The sequence below is a fragment of the Eremothecium sinecaudum genome, chromosome VII (assembly GCF_001548555.1).
Source record: "Eremothecium sinecaudum strain ATCC 58844 chromosome VII, complete sequence".
Taxonomy (NCBI): Eukaryota; Fungi; Ascomycota; class Saccharomycetes; order Saccharomycetales; family Saccharomycetaceae; genus Eremothecium; species Eremothecium sinecaudum.
The window spans coordinates 844,192-860,764 of NC_030898.1; the positions used below are offsets into that span (position 1 = coordinate 844,192).

Below are 16,573 nucleotides of genomic sequence, written 5' to 3' on the forward strand. Positions count from 1 at the left end.
TACTACATAATAAACGGCTCGCTTAGGCTCGGTCTAGAACTAATGAGCTCAATATTACCTCACCTAAGGGCATATATTTTCCTGCCCTTGCTTGCACTGATATCAAAATATACGAATATTTGTTATCCAACACGCGACACTGACACTGTCACATATAATACCTCGGTTTAGGCAAAATACCGTTACATCTAAAATCTGACTGTGTTGTATTATGCTTATACACGACAACACTTGGGTGGCGTTAGTATCCCTTTTTCAAAGATTAAAGATAAGATTTATGAGAAGTAAACAAGCAGTTGTTATACTGGTTAAGAAGTACTAATTAAATGGTCAAAGTATATAGATACGAGGATTCAGCGAAACTAGCGAATGAGTTAGGCCTGTTTATTCTCGATGAACAAAACAAGGCATTGGGAAGCAGTTCAGACGCAAAGCGTCGTTTCAGTATTGCTGTAAGTGGCGGCTCTTTGGTTAGTATTTTGAGGCAAGCTTTGTTGGATAATTCGGAAATAGCGCAGAAGGTGCAATGGTCCCGTTGGAGTGTTTATTTTTCTGATGAGCGTCTTGTTGGTCTTGATGATGAAGATTCCAACTATGGAGCCTTCAAGAATGCTATTTTGGATCCCTTAACATCGTCTGGACGCGGAACTGGCCCTGTGGTGTACACTATTAATGAATCACTTCTTGACGAAGATGCAAACGACCGCATTGCAGAGCTTTACGCAGAAGAATTGCCTGAAGGAGGTCGCCTAGATCTCATTCTACTGGGTTGCGGACCAGATGGGCACACGTGCTCATTATTTCCTGGCCCATCCCACAAGTATTTACTCGAGGAACGCAATAAACTTGTTTGCTGGTGTAAAGATTCCCCAAAACCGCCAAGTAACCGCATCACCTTTACCATGCCTGTATTGGAGGCTTCCGCGTCTCTAGCTTTCGTGGCCACTGGGAAGGGGAAGCGCTCGGTCCTGGAGAGAATCTTTAAACAACAGGATCAGACCTTGCCTTGTGCGCTTGTTACACGTCGCTGTGACTCCAAGGTAACCTGGTTCTGCGACAATGACGCTCTGCAGGACCGTTCTATTCCGACATCAACCTACAGTTCCAAGCGTCTCTAAAACTTGCCCAATCATACGTACTTGCCTACAGGTAGCATTCCTAAGAGTTTGATTACAGTTAAAACTACATCCCCCCACTGCTTTAACGCTATTTGAGGACACTTACAGGAAACAAACAGCCTTCTGACTGAAAGTGCTGTACAAGACCCGCATTTTATTTGGCAACCGGTGCATGCACCTAATTAAGTCTACATGACCTACGCTAAGAGCTGCTCTAGAGTCACCACATTCTCACTGCCTCTCATTGTACATACAAACTATGCTAGCTGTTATATATATCCGCACCGCTTTATAAGCATGGAGGTGAGGGGTTACATTGTGTTGCCGGAACTGGTACACAAATAATTTGATCCTCACTGGCAGCTTCTATTATATCTACTAAGCGCTCTTTTCGTCCGAATAGGTGTTATACACACTTTATATGAAGGCACACCATCATTTACTATTTTGCAGTATTACACTTTAGCAGTTATAACGCCCCTACAGGGTACTACTATAGGACAGCTACTAAACATCCAAAGAGGCCTACTAGAGGTAGACTCTTTTTAGCAGTTAATCCGCAATGCAGCCTAAAACCTTTATCCTGCAACTACATTACATGCTCAGTGATAGTTTATTGAGTCCTTGGATTCGATGGTCGCAAGACGATCACATATTCTGCTTGAAACCATATGATCCAGAGTTTTCCGGAAGAGTTCTGAAGAAGAACTTCAAGCATGGTAATGTCTCGAGTTTTGTAAGGCAGCTTCATATGTATGGCTTTCACAAATTGCAGAATGGGCCTGCAATAAATGCCCAGGTTGGTGCTGCTGCAGGTCATAGTATTGAGAACCAGCCTCCTACGCATATTATTAAGAGTAATAAAGAGTCAATGGTCTGGTATTTTACTCATCCCTCAGGGTACTTCTACAAGAATGCAAGTCAGGCAGATCTCGCGAGGATACAGAGGACGTCTAATGGAGTTGGCAAAGATGGAAAACGGAAAAATGGGTTATCTCCTGTTTGTGTATCGATTTTGGATGCTAATGCCAGATCTAACACCTCACCAGTGAATGCTGCTGCTCCAGTGCGTCAATTAGACACGATGCATCGTTATCCTTCCATTCCGCAAGCATTTCCGCCTGCTTCGGATTCCTTTCTACAGGCCCCTGTAGTACAAGAGCAGCAGCAATCGCAATCTACATATAGCCACCCTAATATCCCGAAGCATAATAGCAGTTCCTCGCTAGATTTACTCTCGCATCAACCCCAGCATCAGCAGCCTTTGTCAATGGCAGCAGCACCTCTTGGCTCACAAGTTCGACATTGCTATTTAACCCCGGGCATTAATACTGCATTGAGGTCGCCGCTCATCGGCGTCCATCAACAGCAACAGCATCAACAAGCGCCTCCGATAGTATCCAATCAAGGGATTTATCTTCCTCCTACTACTTCTGCATCGGAATATGTTCAATATGAGAGCAATTTACAGCTCTTACAAAGAAGCATGCTAACAATAGTGGATATTTTACAGTTATCTCCCACGCGGCAGGATTCTGCTAACAATTTACAGAACCTGAACCATCTCAAGACAGAAATCTTATCAATGGATAACAGGTGGAATTCTCTACGCTTTCACCCAGTTTGTGGGTCCTCAAATCACTCTTCCCTTAGCAGTGAGACTTCGAACTCAATTAATCAATCTGCGCACCAGCCTGCTACGGCGACATCCATCGCTTCTATGCCTGGCCAACCAGCAACGGAACCAAGAATCTCTAAGACTTCTAATAATATGAACCCTAACCTAATTCACATCGCAACAGAAAATGCTTCGAATAATCTTTCATCTAATGGAGCCATTCCGCAATATCCAAATTTTCAACCACATCACCAGCAACATAAAACCAAGGTTCCTTTATCGGTATTTCCGCCAATACAGCAACAGGCACAGTACCCTATGTACCTTCACCCACAGCACCATACTCACCACTTACGTACACAGTCTCAAGGGTAAAGTTTAATCCATATAGTTTGCCCTTTTAAACTGCTAGAGCCCGTGGTCATAATTCAGTTATCCACTATTTATTTTCCGATTGAATGCCTATTCTTTGGCTAATATTGCGTCTAGTTTTTCATTCGATGTAAAGTATTGGAGATCTAGGTAACTAAGCACACCCAGGATCAACACCAACAAATTGATTTCTTGTACTAATAATTTCCTAATGCTATCTTCATACTATCTGGCTTGCCAAGGGAAAATTTAATCGTGGGTTAGAACTTGCTACATACAATGACGCTAGGATTTCCATTACTGATTTTCCTGTCGCCTTTAATTTTCTAAGGTACCGGAAAGGATACAATCCAAGACAATAAACGTTTGCGAGAATATATGGTCTAAAAATACAATGGAGATGAATCAGAGAGAATTGTAACATTTTTATTCATTGTAAATAGATTACAACTGTTCAACTTAGAATTACGTTACGTAAGGCCGCTTAGTTAATAAATCGTGGAGAGGTTCAAGATGGATCACGAAGTGATTCCTTTTTAATTGTCAAGGTAGGATATTGGGTGTTATGTCCATTAAATCAGTACAAAACCAGAAACAAAAAAAAAATTTGGAACTGTAGAATCTAGAAACTAATTTGTAGCAAGGGCACTTGGCTCTTGCTCAATGTCAATCACTGTAGAACCGGAGGCGGAAGAACTGTCGAAGGTATCATGTAATTTTTTGTTCGACCCACTACTGGACCTGGGAACATTGACAGGTGGTGGTGGTGGGAGGACAATTGGCAGCATGTATGATGGTTGCTGATTTGGACCAGCCCAAGATCCGCGATGACCTGCTGCCTGGTTGTGGTTATTTGGGGAACTGTTCACTTGTTGATTTTGTTGCTGGATCATGGCGTTTATAAACTTAGTGTTATAATTGCCCATTATAGAATTGAAAGGATTTTGACGAGAGTTGTTATGATAAGACGAATGGGAGGAGCTTGGGCCCGATCCAGATGAATAGTGAACAGAGTTGCCACTACTGTTAGGAGAGGAGGAGCTCATGCTTACAGATTTACCACGTTTCTGCGCGAAGGAGACATACAACACATGGTTTGGTTCGACTTGGAAACGGTCTGTGGCCATCATAGCACGAGAGGCATCTAGGGGGTTTTTAAAGCATACAAAACCGTATCCTCTAGATGTTCCGACCGGCACATCATCAAGTGTGTATTTCATTTCCCCATCGTCATTCTTTGAGCCCCCTACAGTGATTATTTTTGCGCTGATTATCTCCCCATACTGTGAGTACAATGCATTTAGGTCCTCATCCTTCCATGATAGTGGAATGTGCTTTACATACAGGTTGGATTCTTGCTGATCCCTAGTCGGAATTGGCAAGCCACCAAACGCTGCTGCCGCGGCTGCAGCTGCCGCTGAGTGAGCATTGCCGTGGTGACCAAACTGCGAATGAGCACCTGGTATATTACCTGATGTAGAGTAAATCACTGGACAAGACGGTAAATAAAACGATCCATGACGTGAACGTGGAGCTGTTACAGAGTCCGGGCTGAGAGCAGGAGATTGAGCAGTAAAAACCGGTCCCTGTGTTAATGAATTTACCTGTGGGGAACCACAACCGCTAGATCCAGAAAGTACGGGAGAACGATCTGCTGAGACACCCTCAGACCCAGTTGGGGAAACAGAAAAAGCAGGCGCGAACATAGGAAAAGCGGGGGATGGCGGATGGATTGTAGCCCCAGACGGGCCCGTGGGACCAAAGTAAGGCATACTTGAACCACTGGATTGTCTTGAGGAAACAGACGCACGGTTGCTAGAAGAGCGGTGGTGATGATGGTGGCCATGGTTATGAATAGGTCGATTTTGCACAGCTTTGTTCACAACTAAGATGTGATCTAACCAATTATAATCATTTAAGACGTCAATAGCCTTTAATGCCATATCGTGAGTCGAAAACTTCATAAATCCGTATCCTTTCAAAGGAGAGATCTCGTTCTGAGAAGCACAAGTCTCAATGTTCTCCCGAGAATTACTTCCCATAGAGTGGTCATCATCTTTGTACTCAATATTTGTGTTCGAATTACGTTTTGGGAAATAATATGATAATATTTCCACAGGATCTAGTATCTCCTTAAATTTCTCAAAAACTTGTCCAGGAGTAATTAACGTGCCATCTTCATTCTCTGAAGGAAGGTTACCGACAAATACACCTCTAAATCTTTCATCGTCATTGTCTTCTTTCAAATGGTCAAGGTGTATCCTTTCCCTTTCCTTCCTTTCCACGTGGTAATTGATAAATAGTAATGAACCGTTCATCAAGTTCCCGTTCAATTCTTTTATACACCGAGCCGCCTGAGAACCAAGTGGATAGGAAATAAACCCATATCCGAGTGACTTACCCGTGTTCACGTCAACTATGATCTTAAGGGACAACAGAGGTCCGAACTTGGTAAATATAGGAAGAAGATCTTCAACAGTCAGGTCTTTTGGAATCCCACGTATATATAGGTTACCCGGGTGGGTCAACGCGTGAAGATTCTGGCTAATTGACCACTCCTCAACATGCTTGTTATCTACAATCAACTCCTTAATTGCGTCACGTGCTTCAGCCAGGTCTGCGAAAGTCTTGAACTGCGCCTGTAGCACTAAGTCGTATAACCAAGTTCCCATCTCCTTACCATACGATCTAGCATACTCCTCAGTACCAACCTCAAATGGATATATATCCTCGTTTTCCTTCAAAATTAATAACCGTTTACTGTCAGAGAAATACTCGTAGTTTTCAATGATAGAGGGATTTATAGGAAACCCCCGATTAAACAACACTGCATCGCTACACCTGTTCAACAGCTGTAACTTATAGTCATCCATCAAATTATCTGGTTTCGCCCACTTAATGCGAACAGTAAGCAGATTTGTATTCTCCAATTGCTCTAGCTGTAAACTTGAACTATTGCCACGTGACGTATTTAACTCCTCTTGAACGCCACTTCCTCCCGAAGCTGGGTCAGTAATACTGAGGCCAGCCAAATTACCCTCTACAACTGTTACATCTGCATCAGCCTTATCCGAACGCTTGCTAGCTTTAGACCTGTCTGTAGGCTGTATCTCCTTCATTTTTTCAATTGCCATTCCGTAGAAGTAACCCCGTTGCACGAAAACCTGCTTGTCTCTATAACAGCACTATAATCAATGATATCACCCTTTGATAATAGCTATTAGCAGTAGTTGCTTAAAATTCTTATAACCAGGACCAATATCTTTTTAGAGTGTTATGTGTGCTAGTAAAGATCTAAAGAGAATTGAACAACTGTAAGTCTCTAAGGGGGGAAATACCGTATCGGATACACCCTGTTACATTGTGACTTTTAAGTTTTTTAACCTCCAAAAAACGCGCACTAAATAAGGAAACAGAGATAGTAATTGAATGAAACACGAAAGGTTGGACAGATCACTGCTTATTATAGCTTCTTGTGAGTATTTTCGTAGTCAGTCTATACAAAGGTAGAGCGGGTATTGGCGATACACCCGCCTTACGAGGGAAACGGTGAGGGGCCGTGGAATGTGTCCGGAGAAGTCACGCGACAGTGTAGGCAACGGTCGGCATATGGCCACGTGACTTACTCCACGTGACGGCTGAGATAATTATAGATGCTACGAATGCGGGGGAGGGAGTGAATATACCCAACCGTTCGCTTGCAGGAGAGCAATAAACCCCCTGATTTCATGAATTGTGTCTAGAGTTCGTTTGGAGCATACTAGGATTAGTTTACTCTTAGCGCGAGACATGGCGACGTTTACTCTACGAAGTTCACTTAGTAGAGTACGGCCATTAACCTTTAGGTTAGTTCTTACTAGGGATATAATAATGCAATGCTTGTCTCTACCTTGGAACTGGTCTGCAGTTAGGATTTCCAGTTTTGGGGAGTGATGGGAAAGTTCATTGCGTAGAAGACGTAGTTGGGACCTATATAAGGCCATTATACCGATGTCCGATGGCGGGAAATTTGAAGCTATGAGGCCATTTACCAGTTCTGAGACTAGAGTAACTTCCCCTGGATTTCTTATATTGTCCCTTTCGGCTATTTCTTTTATGGAGGGTATGTTATCGTAGTCGACCATTACGACGGACCTGAACGGGTCTAATACTTCTCTGACCCAGGAAGTAGTAACTGAATCGTGTAAGGATAGGGGTAGTTTACGTCCTGCTACAGTGCTATTTGCGCACTTTAGTTTTCCGTTGTAAATCAATTCGTTAGATAACGCCATTATATCGCTATTCATGCGGTATTGAAAGGTGAGTTCGACAACGCTTGTGGGATGAAGATCGCAGAGGAACTCAAATAAAGTTTCCTGGAGACCTTGTGCTTTGGCAATATCGTTTTTTACTAATGGAGGAAGTTGATGGTGATCACCTACAAGAATCGACTTGTCAGCGAAACGAATTGGACCTAAAGCTATGGGCAGAGACACTTGACTTGCCTCATCGAGAATTACATAGTCAAAATCTCGGTCGCGGAGGCTGAGTATAGGGTCATTTATGCCCAGACATGTAGTTGCGACTACCATTGGTGTGTTAATGCTTCTGCGTAAATCCTTATTTGTTGTTATATTGCTAAAGTCCTTAGCAAGATGCCGTACCGCAGGGTGAATTTTGGGCTTCTGTCCTAATCTTAAGATTCCAAACTCACAGCTTAACAGCTTTTGGATGATATTATCAACAGCAGAGTGCGTATACGATGTGAGAAGCACGGTTTTGCCATTAGATGCCAGGATTTTTATTATCTGTGCAATTACTGTTGTCTTCCCGGTTCCGGGCATACCAACCACCAATGCGTAGTCTTTGCAGCGCATTACCTTATCAATTGCACGTACTTGGTCTGGGTTAAATTGGTTTTCAGGCAATTTATAACTGATCAATGGTTGCTTGCTGAACCGTGGTGATATTCCTTCTACCAAAAGTTTCCTGGTTTTTGTATTACCACCTTGCCAACGCTTCAGAAATACTGCATTACCTTTTTCATCAACGTACTCTTCTCCCGGGTTAACTTCAGGCATGAATAAATTTAACAAATTAAACCTTGCGAGTGCTAAGCCAAAATGATACTCATTGAGGTCAATTCGGTAGGTAATATCCTTTCGCATGGATTTCTCGTGATTGGAAACGGAGTCATCGTAAGTTAAAACGCTCCTTATTATTTTTTTTTCATTTATACCAAAACTTTCATGAATGTTGTCCATATCAAATCTTCTTCTGCAAGCTACCAGAATATAGTTGTCTGTAATCTCTTTTACAGTTCCATGGCTTAGGGAAAAATGGCCTACCTCATCGCTGATGTATACTATATCATTGCAAGAAACCTGGCCATTTGCAATTGATGGAAATCCAGCACCATTGTGGGAGCGGGTAAATTTATAATGATATAAGCCCCCAGTTAAGTTGACTGCTGAGATAATGAGTCCATGCAAACATCGCCCATTGGTGCGTTCTCTTTCTTCTCCTGTCATTAAGTATAATTCCTTTGATGCGCTATTGATACTAGACTCCTCAAGGTGTAACAATCTGTTATATTTCTTAAAAAATGCGCTATATTCCTTGATGTTACTAGTCAGGTGATCTGTGAGATGCTCGTATTCACCTTGAATTAGCCCACTGTCATTTTTATTGCCATTTTCTAGTAATTTATTCAGTACCATGCACTTATCTTTAATGTTACATTTATCGCACACTGATGATTGTAATATTGGCGGTAGTTCTACATCGATATCGGAGGTTTTATCATTGATTACATTCAAGTTGTGCTTTAACCTTTGTGCTAGCTGGTTCCGTAATATTAACAAGTGCTTTAATGAATGAAGTGATCTCGGATGTTTTATAAGGTCATTAGTCCGACTATAGTACATCAAATGAAACTCAACTTGGAGATCGTACCTGTCTGTTAATAGCAAAGTATAGATAGAACCTTGAGCCTCATGTGCAATCGCTTTCGACTTGCCCGTCTTTATTTCCAAAGGAGCAATCAGTTTTTTATTATGACCTATATGTGCTTCCACAGTGGCGTCGATAAAACCCTTTATGCCAAACATGGGTGACCATATATTCTCTTCGATATCTATTACATTTGAGATACTAAGCCTCTCGGTTTCAGAGAAGCCTACCACATTGACTTGGCAGTTTCTGTTTGAATCTTTAACATACTCGCAAATGAATTGTTTCAGATTACCAACGTGGAACTTGAAAATTGTATCTTTAATGGTTTCCTTTGTTTCATTACACATTAGTATAGAGAGCATATGGTATTCAATAATGCCATCTAAGGTACTCTCAATGACTTTATCATTGACCTCCTGATTTTGAGTTTTTATTTTCAGCAGCTCTTGTAATAGCTCATGTACCAGAGAACCGATAAGCATATGTACACTTGGTTCGGCCGGTTCTTGTAACTGGAAGTTAAGGACTGATCTTCTAATACAGTCAATTGAGTTTCCAATCATTGTAGCTGAAACTAAAAGATCTGGATTTAAAATTAAAAGGTTATCATTAATCAAACCAGTGGAAGGATCTATGTCGTTTGATAACAATCTCTTATTGCCAACATTCTTGCCCTCTATGATGTGTATCACGTCTCCAACGTGAAATGATAAATCAACCCATGGTAGGCGTACCAGAACAGTAGACTGAAAACCGTTTTCATCAACACAAGTGAGGATTTTTTGTTTTGGTCCTTTGATTATTTTGAATTCTTTTACTGATATGATTACTAGTCTGGTGAAACCATCTCTCTTATAGCCACATTTGGCAAGTTTAATCCATTCTGGCAGTTTTGTAGAGCTTAAAGAGTTTATATCTTTTATTAAATCATTGCGCAATATATTAGCAGTATTAGTATCTGTGTTATCCGATGCCTGAGGATTTACAGCTGTCGGATATTGAAGATGCTTATTCTCCTCCAAATCACAGATTAAAGAGTCGTCATCATATATCTCGGATAAAGTGCAGTGGTAAGGATCAGTGTTTTCTTCCTGGACTTTATCAAAACTAGAATTATTGTTTTGATTTGTACTCAGGTCTTTGTCAACCTTCCTTGGTGTACCTTTTGGTAACCCCGATACTTGGCAAGATCTTGGCTTGCTGTATTTTTGAGATAAGATATCAATTAGAGAGTCATCTCCATCATCTCCGTCCTTATTGTCAACACTGATTGCTTGTTCGCTAGCCCTTGAAAGTCCGGAACTTAAGGGGGACTGATGTGGTGATAACTGCTCCGGAAATAAACTACTTTGAACTGTAGCTGGAACCTGTCGCTCTATCTTCGCAGGTGAGCTTGGAATCTCTATTTGCGTTGGCCCGAAGTCCCCTACGATATCATTAATGATATCATCGATGTCTCTCATAGATTTTCTTATTTCAGAAGGGGCTGGCGTAGAGCTTCGGGCGCCTTGGCGGGCACTATTCTGTTTACGAATTCCAGTATTCTCTACGGCGTTGGAGCTAATATGTGGAAAAGTCAAAATTGACTTAAATTTATTAGAAGTAATGGGCGTAGATGACTCGTTTCGCATCACTACGTTCTCCTCGAGATCACTGCTGGAGCCAGATACAGGCACAGGTGATGTACTGGCCAATGATCCCAATTGAACCTTAGGATGTCTATGTGTTCCATGTTTTACAGGAGAAAACATCCATATTACTTCTTCAGATGGGCCGTCGTTATACGATCTGGTCCTATCGCCTTCTACAATGTGCAGGTTATTCTGCGGGGTAGGTAAACATTTGGTTCCAATCTTTCCATCTTCACTTCTGAAGCTAAACTCCGCGACTTTAGTAGAATTGCTCATCCCTGGTGTTGAAATATTTTTTAATGTGGGCTCTATACTTTCCGTTTGCAAACGACCACATTTCTGTTGCAGAGGGTCTACCGAAACATGAAGTTTATTAATTGGGGCAAATTTGTAACCAAACTTTCTCTTCTTCTTCTTTGTAGTTGGTTTAGAGCTGTGAACACCACTTTCATTCTTTACAGTTGATAGACTCTTGTACCGAGCTTTTTGGGGAGATACAGATATTGAAGAAGTCCGCTTATTATCGTTCCTCGTCATTTAAACCTTACACTAATTAGCAACAACTATGGAAATTGTACTAATTCAATCCCAATTTATGAGCTATAAATGGGAAAATAGTGGCCTATGTGCGGTTCTATAATTAATAGGTATAACCAAGATGTTATTAGTTATTGTTTATAAATAAAAAAAGACCTTCACGCGATCTTGAAAATAACGCGCTTAACGTAATACGTACCCAAGCATCACTACATAGACAATTTTATCCTAACGCTGCATATTTACAGTTATTCATCAACTGATGAAAAAGTATCTGTGTACCATGTATCGTCATCAAAGATAATGTTTCTTCCCAGTTCAGTTTCAACACTATTACTATCGGATAAAATTGTGAAACTATGTAATTCTTTAGTTTGCAGCTCATAGTTATCAGCTGTGAATGACCCAATGTTTTTTTTAAAGATATTTACCCTTCTAGAGAACCAACTGTATCCCGAGTTACTGTTATAATTGTCAGTAGTCCTTTCCCTATGACCTATTTCCTTTGAGGAGCATTGATTCTGGTCAACTTCAACGGTTTCGCCTGAATTAAATCCCAACAGAGAACTACTTGGTTCCACGAATAACATATCTTCGTCACTAATTTTCCTGCCTAAAATCGTTTTCTTTCGTAGAATATGTTCCTGTTTCTCCAGTATACCTAATAATGCCCACACACTTACTGTAATAACAACCCTAAAGAAAGAAGTGACTATAAAACACCAGTAAAACATACCATTATATTTGAAGAAATTTACTGTTATCCCAATAGCGAAAAATGCGAAAGCTAGGGTATTGTGTAACAGTATTGGAATTGTATATTTGTAGGCGCTATAGGTATCTTTTAGGGTGGCCCATTTAGACTGTGTTTCATTGTCATCTTCTCGCTGCTGAACGTAATCTATAGTTTGAATGAAAAATTGGTAAACATGATAGTATATGGAAATAGTGAATAGAACAAATATCAGAAATTCGATGAACACATGAAGGTAATAAGATGCCTCGTATTTTGAAATGAGTCTTCTTTCGCCTTCCGCAACATTGGAAGGCGACCAGAATAGATTAATGCCTCCAACTATTGCATCAGCAATTGATAAAGGAATCCCTATAAATAGTATTCGAGTGCTATGGTTCTTTAACCAGTACGGGATCCACCGTCTTTTTGACTGTCTGTAATTATGGAACATATGGTAGACGACTTGCAACCACGCTAGGTTAGCCAGAATAGAATTAAGATATAAATTGAATTTCAATATCATATGCTTATTGATCTTTAACGCAACCTCTGATATATTTTGGTAATTTAGTTGGTACTGTTTCTGAAATACGTTCCTCGTAAGATGGGTTGCAAACAACGTTAGGCCAATTGCATAAGATAAAGTATAAATAAATACTGGTCCCCTATTCGCATAATGGCTTTTGGCTGGGAGTAAGGCTAATACAAGCACCATGATCCAAGCTATAGTGCATGCTGCCGGTAGCGAACTTCCATACATCACCGCGCTCCCTAGAAAAGAGTCTCTATAGTTCTTGAATAAGTTATCCTGTAACGATATATGTTCTAGTGATTTTGTCAGTAGAGTGTAGTTAGCTTGATTCATACATTTTATAAACCATGCGGGATTATTGGATCGATAAGTTGAGACTGTTGTATTAACATGAATCTTTATATCTCCTCCTGTAAGCATATTTATCGTGCAATTGAACGCCGCTGCAGCATCTATAATTTCCAGTTCTAACTTCCTCCACGGCGTATAATGACCTCTCATCTTATATAGATCCTTTAGTGCTGGTCTTGCAGATTGCGACGTTACTTTCAAGAGCTTGTTAAAAGTATGGATTATAGACGCGGTTAAATAACGGATAACGTTGAAAACCGAACGAATTTCGGAACTGAAAATCATATAACCATTACTACGCTGATCCAGGAAGCAAAGTATCTTACAAATTAGCTATTTCGATTTATATATCGTCCAAGATCTTTACGATCTAGATCCAGATTGTTAATTGACTATTTGTAAGTCCTACATAGTACTAATCATCTAAAATGAAGACAAACTGAAGCTTTTATTTTAACGCTAGTATACTCAGTAGTCACTTTTCATAAATTTTGGGAGGAGATAACTAAATTTAAATGCTTACCGGCAGTTTTCTTGTTGATAGTGTAAAGTTCTGTCTGGCTTTTGCTTACCTTATCGACGACACAAAAATCGATTACAGCAGCGACTGGCTTATTTTAGTTACTGTCACCATCTTATGCCAATAACTACAGAAACTAAAATATAGAGAGTTAACTACACAAATATATTACAAGCGTATAGTACTTAATTATTAATTAATAGTTAGTGATGACTCAGCTTAATGTTGAAACTTAAAAACACTACAATCTTAATTAGATATTTTTAGTTTCCCAGAGTAAACTCGAACGTCTTGGCTCTTTTTCGTTGGTTATTTTGATATTGTGTCCAATAGACGCATGCTTACCGTACTGTTGTTATTTTGCTTGTCACGTTCCTCCCCCAAATGACAATAAACAGTAATAGAGTGAAGGCATGCGTCTGTGTCAGTCACAAAGTTCTGTAATACTCAATAAGAAAAATTCGACACAAATAAATAATACTTGGATTCATCCTATTTTTGATGTCTATTAATCTTTACATGTATTAGCACATACATTAAACAACATTTGTTTATCCTTTCAAATACTTTAGTGCTTATAACTTGCCGACTTAAGTTATTCGATAGGTTACAATTTATTACAATCGATACTGTGAATATAGATAATGAGAAGTACAAATCTGCTCTTATCTACGATAGTTACTACACTAGCAATGTTTACTTATGTAGTGAATGCTAGCAAAGTGGATCTATCGCGGCACTTAAACAGTACTGCGCCTTTGATTTCTACGTGGTCGGATCCTGTGAATAAATCAACAGTCGATTCAATTAAGGCAATTAAGGGAATTTCTATTGGCGGATGGTTAGTTACAGAACCCTATATTACTCCTTCCCTTTACTGGTCGGCCAAGCATTCTTCTTATGCAAATTCTCGTACAAATGTTAATATTGTGGACGAGTACACATTATGCAAAGCACTTGGACAGGAAAAAGCACGCCAATTATTGACCCAACACTATAACTCATGGATCACGAGAAAAGACATCCAGAATATAAAGAAGCATGGTTTCAATCTCGTACGTATCCCGATAGGTTACTGGGCGTGGAAAAAACCTGGATCTATTGATCGTTACGTTAACGACATGATGTACTATGATCCATATGTTGGTGGTATTCAGTTGTCATACTTCAACAGGGCATTAAGGTGGTGCCGTGATGCTGGACTCAAAGTTATGATTGACTTGCATGGTGTTCCGGGATCTCAGAATGGTTTTGACAACTCCGGTAGAAGAATCTTTGACGGTGAGGGCGAACTTGGATGGTTAAAGGAACCCGGTACTAGAGAGTTAACTGTGGAAATATTAAAGGTCATCTACGAAGAATACACCACTGGTGAATGGAAGGATTTAATCACAGGTATTGAAGTTGTGAATGAACCGATGGCAAGCAGAATCGGTGAAGATGACATTATAAGCTTCTATGAAGAAACAATTGATGACTACACGGAATCTGATGCAGCCACCACATTAGTACTTCATGATGCCTTTCAACCTCTTGGTTACTGGGATGAGTACAGAAACGACACGAAACTCCCTATTCTTATCGATCATCACCACTATGAGGTCTTTAATTACCACCAAAATGCTAATGATCAATTCAGCAGATTGAGCGATATTCTAGAATATGGAGATGATTTGGCAAAGGAACAAGCGTCCCATCCAAGTATCGTTGGAGAATGGTCGGGTGCCATTACCGACTGTGCAACATGGTTGAATGGTATTGGAATCGGTTCAAGATACGACGGTACATATTACGACAAGCTTAACCGTTCTTCATCAGAAAATGGAGCTTTGGGTACTTGCCAGTCATATAAGTCTATTTCAGAATGGGATTCAGAGTACAAAACTCGTGTTCGTCAATTCATCGAGGCACAATTAGTGTCGTATACCAACAATTCCAAGGGATGGATCTTCTGGAACTGGAAGACAGAAACCGCACCAGAGTGGGATTACTTAAAATTAGTTGAAAGCAACTTATTCCCCCATCCCTTCGACAACTTGACTTACTTCTATCCTAATGGTTCTATAAAGGCCACCAACGACTCATCACTTCTATCAGCAAGCGGAGTTGACTTAGAACACAGACATGCTAATGGAGCAGCTAGACTTACAGGAAACCCAATGTTACAGCACGCATTCCAATATTTAAGTAAGTTAACACCTCTACTGGCGGCTGTAGCTTTAGTAGCTGTAGTTTCATTCGCAAACTTCTAAACATCGCATTATATAAATCTTCGCATAGCTTTTTTCATTATATACAGATAGATCACAAGTGCTAATATAATTAACTGATCTTAATTCCACCTTCAAATGCATCTATTAAGTTGCGTCGTCTTGAGTTTTGAGGTTCAGCGATAATCGAACAACCGCAACTTCAGTTTTCAAGTGACTAGGAAAGCCTCAAAAAGTAGCATTTGCAAAAGGTCAAAACAAAAAGACTGCAAAACACATAAAACGCCTTGTAAATCAGTTATGGGATACGTGGATTCTCAAGTTCATTCATATCACTACCAAAATGACAGCGAAATGATATTACGGTGGGTGAAAGAAACGTTTCCTCTACCGGACGAAATCGAGATGAAAGGGAAATCTACCGGAGCTGGCAGTAGTGGTACTGGAACCAATCTACCATCCGTTCCAGCTGTTGGTTCGGGAACAATACCAGGTGGTAATAGTAATACTACAAATATTATAGGCGCTGGAGGAAGTTCTCATGGACTAGTGAATCAATATTGGGATTGTTTCGATGACGAAGAGCAATGGACCATGTTTCATGGACTAAAAATGACCTGCAATGGTGATTTATATAAAGACGGAGTTTTACTTGGCAATAACTTTCATGGTGGTGATCGTGTCACTGCTATAAATGCATTTTCTAAATCTCATATCCCTAGCGCGGCTCCAAATCCCCACCACAGTTCGCATCAACATCAAAATCACCCTAATCAAGGTAGCAGATCGTCTAACTAAGCTACTATGAAGGTCTTCGTGTTTTCTTCTTACTTTAGTAGCCGCTTAAACATGGACAACTGGCCCTTATTAATGATTTTTCCTAAGCGACATTTAATTATATGTGCCAGTGCCCAAAAAGCGGTATGACGGTTATTACTACAAGTCAAGTTATTACAGTATATTAAATTGGCAGCACTAATAGAACATTTGTACGTGTTAGCTACATTTTATCCC

The 16,573-nt window shown here is 40.3% G+C and overlaps 7 protein-coding genes across 7 annotated transcripts; 4 read left to right on the top strand and 3 right to left on the bottom strand.

Annotated features, from left to right (window-relative positions):
• Positions 1–326: 326 nt before the first annotated feature.
• AW171_hschr74455 (6-phosphogluconolactonase) lies at positions 327–1,118 on the top strand (the record flags this gene model as incomplete). Its single annotated transcript, XM_018133925.1, has 1 exon — positions 327–1,118. One exon carries the CDS (start codon positions 327–329, stop codon positions 1,116–1,118), a length of 792 nt encoding a protein of 263 aa, XP_017989414.1.
• A 562-nt stretch (positions 1,119–1,680) lies between these two features.
• Positions 1,681–3,111, top strand: MGA1 (Mga1p; the record flags this gene model as incomplete). The annotated part of the gene is made up of 1 exon (XM_018133926.1): positions 1,681–3,111. One exon carries the CDS (start codon positions 1,681–1,683, stop codon positions 3,109–3,111), a length of 1,431 nt encoding a protein of 476 aa, XP_017989415.1.
• A 626-nt stretch (positions 3,112–3,737) lies between these two features.
• RIE1 (Rie1p) lies at positions 3,738–6,242 on the bottom strand (the record flags this gene model as incomplete). The annotated part of the gene is made up of 1 exon (XM_018133927.1): positions 3,738–6,242. The coding sequence occupies one exon, from the start codon at positions 6,240–6,242 to the stop codon at positions 3,738–3,740; it is 2,505 nt and encodes an 834-aa protein (XP_017989416.1).
• Positions 6,243–6,764: 522 nt separating this feature from the next.
• Positions 6,765–11,210, bottom strand: DNA2 (bifunctional ATP-dependent DNA helicase/ssDNA endodeoxyribonuclease DNA2; the record flags this gene model as incomplete). The annotated part of the gene is made up of 1 exon (XM_018133928.1): positions 6,765–11,210. One exon carries the CDS (start codon positions 11,208–11,210, stop codon positions 6,765–6,767), a length of 4,446 nt encoding a protein of 1,481 aa, XP_017989417.1.
• Positions 11,211–11,458: 248 nt separating this feature from the next.
• On the bottom strand, positions 11,459–12,979 carry DFG16 (Dfg16p; the record flags this gene model as incomplete). The annotated part of the gene is made up of 1 exon (XM_018133929.1): positions 11,459–12,979. One exon carries the CDS (start codon positions 12,977–12,979, stop codon positions 11,459–11,461), a length of 1,521 nt encoding a protein of 506 aa, XP_017989418.1.
• A 1,014-nt stretch (positions 12,980–13,993) lies between these two features.
• Positions 13,994–15,601, top strand: EXG2 (glucan exo-1,3-beta-glucosidase; the record flags this gene model as incomplete). The annotated part of the gene is made up of 1 exon (XM_018133930.1): positions 13,994–15,601. One exon carries the CDS (start codon positions 13,994–13,996, stop codon positions 15,599–15,601), a length of 1,608 nt encoding a protein of 535 aa, XP_017989419.1.
• Positions 15,602–15,859: 258 nt separating this feature from the next.
• Positions 15,860–16,357, top strand: SWM1 (Swm1p; the record flags this gene model as incomplete). Its single annotated transcript, XM_018133931.1, has 1 exon — positions 15,860–16,357. The coding sequence occupies one exon, from the start codon at positions 15,860–15,862 to the stop codon at positions 16,355–16,357; it is 498 nt and encodes a 165-aa protein (XP_017989420.1).
• Between the last annotated feature and the right edge of the window lie 216 nt (positions 16,358–16,573).